The following is an 8,062-nucleotide window of genomic DNA, read 5'->3' on the forward strand; positions in this document are numbered from 1 at the left end:
ATAAAGATTAGAGTTCTTCTATTTTGATCAGAGCACATTTTGCTTTAAAATCTATTTTAATTTCTTTGCCAAGGACCAAATTTATAGAATTAGAAAACTATAACAAAAAATAATCATCTTTGTCTAAACTATTTCATAAAGCATTACATATTCTCAAGTAACCCAGATACTGATATGTGTTTATAACTGACAAAATCAACAACACAAAAACGAGGTGCAAAGATAAATGTCATCGTATATATAAGAAATAAAGTATTGAAATATATATTTAAAAAAACAGTAATGAGATTATTTTACAATAAGAACCTGACAACAGCACTTTCAGCAAGGGTAACTGCCCTTATAAAAATTTTATAAGAAAAGAAAATACATTTCAAAACAATATTCACTCTTTTCATGAACAATTACACTACTGCTAAACATGATGGTTTGGCTGAAGACTATAGATTAGTGGTTAGTATCATGAGGAGTCCTCCTCATGAATGTGTTAAATTCATTGCAAAAATCATAACCGATTTCTCCTCATGTGAACAAAACATTAAGGTTTCTTTAAATTACTCTCTTTAATTTCTCTAATTTCTTAAAATCTGCGAAATAAACTTTGCAAACTTGATGCTAAATCAACAGTAGTTAGTCATTTAAATCCTTTGAGGTAAGTGGGAGATAGTAATGCAGAACACAAATTTAAAGAAAGAAGATATTACATTACTGCCCACCAAGGCTGTTCACAAAACATGTTTAAACAATTAATTTCAAATTGAAAAATGGGATCCCCTAATGCAATATGATACCACAATGAACAACCCCTTAGGGGGCCTTCAGTTCGGCGTTGCGTTGACGCCGCGGCTAGCGAGCCAATCAGAGCCCGTCTTTGAGAATTGATGACGTCACGTCTCCAGCTCGCTGCGTCGTCGCAGAAAAACTGAACCTGTTGGATTTCCTGGCGCGTACGCAGCACTTTGACCGGGGACTACGAAAAACATGGAGAGTGAGGTAAGCAGATAAATTCACATTTTGGAGGTTTTATCTTATGAACGACGACAGAATGCGATATATGGCTTTGTATTGTGTTATATTTGACTTTCCATTTGTATTATTTGCGGGTTTTTCTGTAATTTACGTTTATTTCATCGCGGATGAATCGGTAGTAGTCCATCCTCGACGTCGAAAATTATTTTATAAGTTTTATAAGTCCCTATGACGTCGTGAGGGTTACTATAATATTTCATTGTAGTGCACTTGTTTTAAAATGCTGCTTACCTGTTTGTATTGATGAGTTTTTAATACATAACGTGTTGAGGTAACGCCGTTGCACATGTGCTTCCGACGATGACTCATTACATGTTATTCCTAGGCTAGCCACAGTTCATTTAAAAATATTTTATTCGTCTGTCTCGAACCCTTCCAATTCATCATCGATAGGCTTGCATATTATTCCTTTTATAAGGTTAAAATTCCGCACTACTCTTGTTAAGTATTTCTAGTGTTTGAAAATTTTAATTTACGGATAATGAATTCATTCATTAATGTGCACACGAATCTCATTCGGAGTTAAAACTCGTTTGTTAGCGGGGTGTATTCTTTCTTTATTGCAAATAATGTGATGAAATTAATGCATGGGCAATGTGTTTACATTGGTACGATGCTTTAGTGACTACTGCACGTTCAAGAACGTTATTAACATTGGCAATTCCATGTAATTAGGAAACCTGTAGTTCCACTTGCACTATAAAATTTTAGTGTTTCAAAGACAGTAATCAAAATAAAAGGTTAATGAAGTAACGTAATTACTCTAGGGACATAACCGCACTTCATTAGGAATAGATATACATATTTACAGAAATTACTAAGTAATACACAGGAAAGCCGTTCAATTAATTTGATAAGATTATCATCAAATTCAGATTCAAAAGGTGTGTATAAAATATCTAGGTGTTCAGAGGAGTTTTCATTTATGATAACATACATTATGGTATCACATTGTTACTTTATTTAATGCGCATTTTTTGAACTTGAGGAAAAAGAATGAAAAAAATCAGTCATACCACTATAAGCTACAATCAGTTATTGTTCTGTAAGTAATCATATTTTTGGTGTAGTTGGATGGCTGGTAACGAAAATAGCAAGGGGTCGAATTTCTCATACGGATGTTTAGAATTGGGAAATTTTGGAAACTTATAAGTTAGCAAGGTCTATAAATCAGGGGATTTAATGTTAATTATCTTACCTTATCATTAAGGAAGAGCATTCCAATATGCCTTTTACGAATTGAAAGAGTGTACAAATGCAAATGTTGTGCAGAAATGTTGAGTCCTGTGGCATTTTCTTAAGATTTATGGTCAAGTAATTTAAGACATTTCATTTTCTCACTTTCCAGAGTATGCATGTGGGTATCATAATATGGGTTCCCAATAACCATACCCTTCTTCCATGACCGTACCATGGAAGGAGGACACCGTACCATATTCCAAAACGTACGTAACCAAGGTAGCATAGAGAAGTGATCAGCAATTCAAAATTTTTTAATCTGCACATTCGGTTAATTAACCCCAACATTTTGTATGCTTTAATTGCAAATCATGATTGTTACGAGTTCTTATGTTCTCACCTTTAACTTGCTTTCTCAGTTGAAGTCCAAGCGATAGATGAATGTAGCCAGGGTGTTCAGAGTTATCACTTCTTTTTCAATATAGCAGTCTGCTTTTTCATTGGCAGTGACATATGCATTATACACTTTCTTTTACTTCAATCTGGTTCCCTTAAGTATGGCTTCTTAACTTTCCCATTAGTACATCTGTGGCCACTGCTCGGGCAAGGTGCCTCGGGATGCTATTGGCAACCATGAATGCTTCCTGAATCTCACTCATGTGGATCAATTGCAGGGGAAGATATATCGATCGGGAGAGAGTAAGTTTTGGCCTGATCAGGCATTAATATCATTTTTGGGATTGATTGCACGTGTTCTTGAAAAGAAACTCATCAGCGGTATCTAATATCTGTCCTTTCTTTCAGTTATCGTCACCGATCAAATATATACGGACCAAGTGTGCCACAAGGGCAATTTGGTGGAACCTGGTGAGTGACTATATTTACAAGTGTCTATAGTTTTCATACAAATGTTGGGTAACGTAGTTTGTAGCAGCTTAAGTTGAGAGTGAGCAGTGTCATTCCTTGCATTATCATTAGCTGGTATTATCTGTAAGTGAAATCCATGGATATGTAGAGCCTTGATTCACATACAATGTCAAAATGGTGATGTGAGTATCAGTATTCTTAAATAATGTAGTGTGAGTAATGTAAGAACACTCGTAAACAAAATGTAAAATGCGAGTATTATTTTCTTAACCCGGGAGTGGTCGCCGCGGGTCGCTCCGACCCGCACGCAACTATTTATATCTGTCCTGTATGTGCAAAGTAACGAACGGTCTTCACTTTCCGTGTAGCTGCTTCTCTAAAACCCTCCTACCATACCCTGTTGAGTTTCTTTAGTTTCCGCTCGTTTGTTGACCTAGTCGTGCATGTGCGGGTCACCCTGACCCGCAGCGACCATTAGCGTTGTCAAAAATTGTGGTTTGGACCTTAGGGTTGGGGTGAGTGGAGGTCGCGATGATGGATGTATGAGTTGAGGACTGGGTTAGGGGCCTTCGGTGGGGTCGGGGGTGGAGGTCCTGGTGTGACATGACTTAGTGCAAGGGCTGCACCTTCAGAGACAGAGACAAGGGGGCAGTGTTTGGCGTGACATCAACCGAGAAGCATCTATTCTGTAATGTGAACCATTTCTATTGTTAATACAGTCCACTAAGTATCTTTACGCGTCTTTCATGTCATTAAAGTTACCACCAAATATGGCCGAGATCGTGACTGTAAAAACACTACAGTTGAAGAAACTAAAGCCCTGTTGGGTTTATTGTATTACGCAGGTGTGTTGAAGGCTTCACATCTGAACGCAGAAGAGTTGTGGGAAGAAGTGCGTCTATTCAAGTGTGTAATGTCTTTGAATCGATTTAAATTTTTGCTTCGAATGCTAAGATTCGATGATAAAAGAACCCGAGTGCAGAGGATGGAAGTGGACAAGTTAGCACCTTTCAGGGATGTTTTTGAATTTGTTGTAAAGGAATGTAAATCAAACTTTTCTGTTGGTGAGTACACAACAATTGACGAAATGTTGTGGGCCTTCCGTGGAAGGTGCGGTTTCAGGCAGTATATGCGGAATAAGCCTGCGAAATATGGTTTGAAGGTGTTTTCATTGGTTGACTCACGAACATTTTATGCACTCAACATGGAAGTATATCTTGGAAAACAACGCCCGGGACCTCATGAACACATAAGTCTAACACCATCTCCAGTAGTAGTCAGGCTTGTCGAACCGATAAGTGGAAGCAACAGAAACGTCACTTATGATAACTGGTTTTCTAGTACTGCCCTTTCTAATGATCTCTTGCAAAATCAAAAACTCACCACAGTTGGGACAATCAGGAAAAACAAAAAAGAGATACCTCCAGAGTTTTTGAGAACTAAGAATCGAGAAGTACACTCGTCAATTTTTGGTTTTGCCAAAAACTTGACAACACTCGTATCTTATGTCCCGAATAAGAACAAGGTTGTTCTATTGACCTCCACCATGCATCACAGTAAAAGTATTGACAATGCCACAGGAGAACAAAAGAAACCAGAGATAATAACATTTTACAACGCCACAAAAGGAGGAGTTGATGTGGTTGATGAAATGTGTGGCAATTACTCTGTCGCCAGAAAGACAAATTGTTGGCCCCTCACAGCATTTTACCACATTTTACACATCATAGGACTAAACTCTCTCATCATTTGCTCCTGAAATCACAAAGAAAGAAAACTTGTACGAAGGAAATGGCTCAAAGAGTTGGCTACGGAACTATAGTTACACCTCACCTTAGAACTCGTCTTCAAGGATCTCTGTCAAAGTCAACCCGTATCAATATTTTGGACATACTAAAAGAAGACATTATTCGCCCTCCAGTAGAAGTCCTGAACAAGAGAAAGCGGTGTGGACTTTGCGACCGTCAAGGCAACAAGTCGGCTCACAACTGTGCGTCATGCAACATCCCTGTCTGTGGCTAACACTCCAAGCCCACTTGTCTCAACTGTATTGACATGGAATAAATGGTGAGTTTTTTTATATTATACACATAGGAACTACACATTATTTTTACACCTGAAAGTTTTGATGTGCTTTTATAAAAAATACATTTGTGTATCTAATCAAGTTGTGGGTTTTGTAGGTTCACGCGTGGCCAAGATACCTCAACTATACTGACTTTGGGATGCAACTAAACCAATAACTGGACATTTGTAGTGACATAAAGTTGTGGAAGTATATATTAGTTCTTATTGGAAAAATATTATGAAGTAATAGTTGAAGTTTTCTTTTAATCTATGTGATAAACCATGGCTCATTGATATTTCGTTTTTTTTTAAGAAAATATGTACAACATTTTCATGCTTCAATAACTTGAAAACTTTTCCTTATAACAATAAGCCATATATTAATCTTTTATTTCTTTATAACCTATGTTCAATATTAAAGAGTAAAAATTATTGTAAGTAAGCTAGTTAGCCGTAAAATTACTAAAAAACTTGTACTATGACAAAAATCTCATTTTTTGTGATACTTTTTCTTTAATTCCGAAAAAAATATAAAAGCAATAAAATGTCTTTTTTAAACACATGGTTTGAGTTTATATACCTTGGAACTGAAATGTATAAAGCTATAAAAAAAACAAAAATGTAAATTAAGCTTTAAAACAATTTATTTTAGTGCGGGTCAGAGTGACCCGCAGCGACCACGTAAGGCTACATGTTAGGCGCGACTACTCCCGGGTTAAGTATTGGTCCCTTTGTGTTCAACCTAGAAGTATTTCATAAGCCTTTAAGTAAGAATTCTAGTCATTCTACAGTGCGGTTGGTTGCTGTGATGAATGGAAACAGCTTTCTTGTATTACTTGTAGGGCCCTCAACAAGCAGCAGTGGGGAGACTATTGGTGAGGTATTCCACTGAGAAACTATTTCCTCGCACATTATGTTTAAGTATGCAACAAATGACTATGTATCAATTCAATTTTCAGAGGACAACTGCCTCATTAAAGCCCTCATTATGGAGGTGTGGCAGCGACCACCACTACTCGACATTTGCCTTCCTCTCAAGGAGAGGACTCCGGAGAGGAAGGCAATGTTGTGGAGGGAGGTACACTTGGCCTTAGATGGTATGCATTGACAAACTTTCCCGAGTGTTTCTCTAGTTATTACTCTGCCAGCTTCAGTTAAAGTTCTATACATAACCAATCATTGCACGAAATATCCCGGAGGCAGAGCTCCCCTCGAAATTCAAAAGCCTGAGGGACAAGTATGTCAGGGAGAAGAATGTGCACCCACCCAGTGGATCAGAGGCAGTGAAGAGGAAGAAGTGGGTGCACTTCGACTCTCTGACATACCTTAACAGTTGTATAAAATACAAAAAGTTAGTGTCGTCTGTCCTTGGGTTTTTCATATGAGCTTCACGAATAATTACCTGAACATTTTATTGAGATGACTGATGATGTGCTTTAATTAATATCTGTTCTTATAGGACATCATGCAGCCTGAATGAGGGGAATGGAGCACGTTTCACTCCAACTGTTGGCTCGGGAGCAGTTCCTTTACCATCCCTAACCTCCAAGTCTTGTAAGTCTTGCCGTCATGGTCTTCTTTTGTTACTTTTCTTTCTACAATTTGCTCCTTAGAAATGTTGGAAGGCATGGTGGTATCACTTCATGCAAAAAAGCCACAGAAAACTCCGGGCGTTTCCGAGGTTAATATGTATCAAGGTTTGATTCATCAAGGATTTCAAAAATTGCCATGTCTTCATTCTGAGATGCTGCCACTGCTGCCTTGGAGCGCCCTCTCACCCTTGACAGGCGGAACCATTCCCCTATACTCCTCTTCACCACCACCATGTCTAATGGTACGCCGTTAACATTCTTCTGCTTCACAGCATCTGAAGGAGATATTAGAAATGTTGAGCAGATTATAATTAAAAATATGCAGTACACCCCAAGCGTCTCAACAGATGACAATGGCATTACATACCAAATATTAGGTCAATGATGTGAGGATACTCAGCCTCAAAAGGTATTTTTTGTGATGCTCGCCCTGTCATGCAAAATAAACGACTTAGGTCATTGCACATAATTGTGGCACACACAACGTTTACAGTTTTGTTTAGGGAAGTTGTAAATGTTTTCCCTGTACTTTGGAAGAGGGCATTGGAGCATCTGCTCTGCAAGTATTTCACCTGAAAGGAATAATTAACTTCATTAATGGTTCATACGATGTTACAGGTTATCATCAAGTCTCCCATGAAAAATGCCATGGACAGTAAATTCAGAGGAATATTGATGTAATGGTGATTGCAAAGAAATAATAGGTATTATGTGAATAATTAATAAAAACACACACCATAAATGCTCTGTACTTTGAATTGGAGCGAACTGTCTCCTGAAACTCAGTCAAATCCTCCAACTTCTTCAAGGGAAGGTCATGGAGAACCTGCACTTCCTCCTCATGTTCTTCCCCTGCAGGCAAACTATCCATTTTTAGTGACAGCGCCTGAATACTTTCTTTTATCTCCTTCAGCTCAGTCATTATCCTGGCTTCAAATATTTGGAAGTTGTAGTCATCACCTTCAACTGAAAGCAAGAGAAAGTAAATATGAAAGCAATAATTCAAGGGACAGTGAAGAGCTTCATTCATTTAGTAGGACCATTTCTGGACCACAAAGACATGCATAGTGAGTAAATGGCTGTGACTTTAGCACTTTCACATTCATGAGGCATTACTTGCTTAGATTTTCCTGCATCACTTCTTGCATCACTACCCATGTCCTCAGAAAAACTTTACAAGGTAGAGGAAAACTGTGTGTGTGTGTGTGTAAGGAAGTGTATGTAATGAAAATTGGTACATGGAAATGGGACATGTATTGGGAATGGCTGACTTCTGATACAGCAACTGTGAATCTATTCCTTTTTTGTCGATACCACTCCCCCATTTG

At 38.0% G+C, this 8,062-nt stretch overlaps 1 protein-coding gene and 1 long non-coding RNA gene across 2 annotated transcripts; one reads left to right on the forward strand and one right to left on the reverse strand.

The window, feature by feature from the left end:
- The first annotated feature begins 894 nt into the window (after window positions 1–894).
- Window positions 895–5,557, forward strand: LOC124172569. Its single transcript, XR_006868187.1, has 3 exons — window positions 895–993; window positions 2,790–5,142; window positions 5,259–5,557. It is a non-coding gene; the product is annotated as an uncharacterized LOC124172569 (long non-coding RNA).
- An 88-nt stretch (window positions 5,558–5,645) lies between these two features.
- Window positions 5,646–7,691, reverse strand: LOC124172235. Its single transcript, XM_046551654.1, has 3 exons — window positions 7,471–7,691; window positions 7,102–7,306; window positions 5,646–7,009 (listed from the first exon to the last, which is right to left on the reverse strand). The coding sequence occupies exons 1-3, from the start codon at window positions 7,654–7,656 to the stop codon at window positions 6,825–6,827; spliced, it is 576 nt and encodes a 191-aa protein (XP_046407610.1). The 5' UTR covers window positions 7,657–7,691; the 3' UTR covers window positions 5,646–6,824.
- Window positions 7,692–8,062: the final 371 nt, after the last annotated feature.

The sequence above is a fragment of the Ischnura elegans genome (genome assembly GCF_921293095.1).
Source record: "Ischnura elegans chromosome 13 unlocalized genomic scaffold, ioIscEleg1.1 SUPER_13_unloc_1, whole genome shotgun sequence".
Classification (NCBI taxonomy): Eukaryota; Metazoa; Arthropoda; class Insecta; order Odonata; family Coenagrionidae; genus Ischnura; species Ischnura elegans.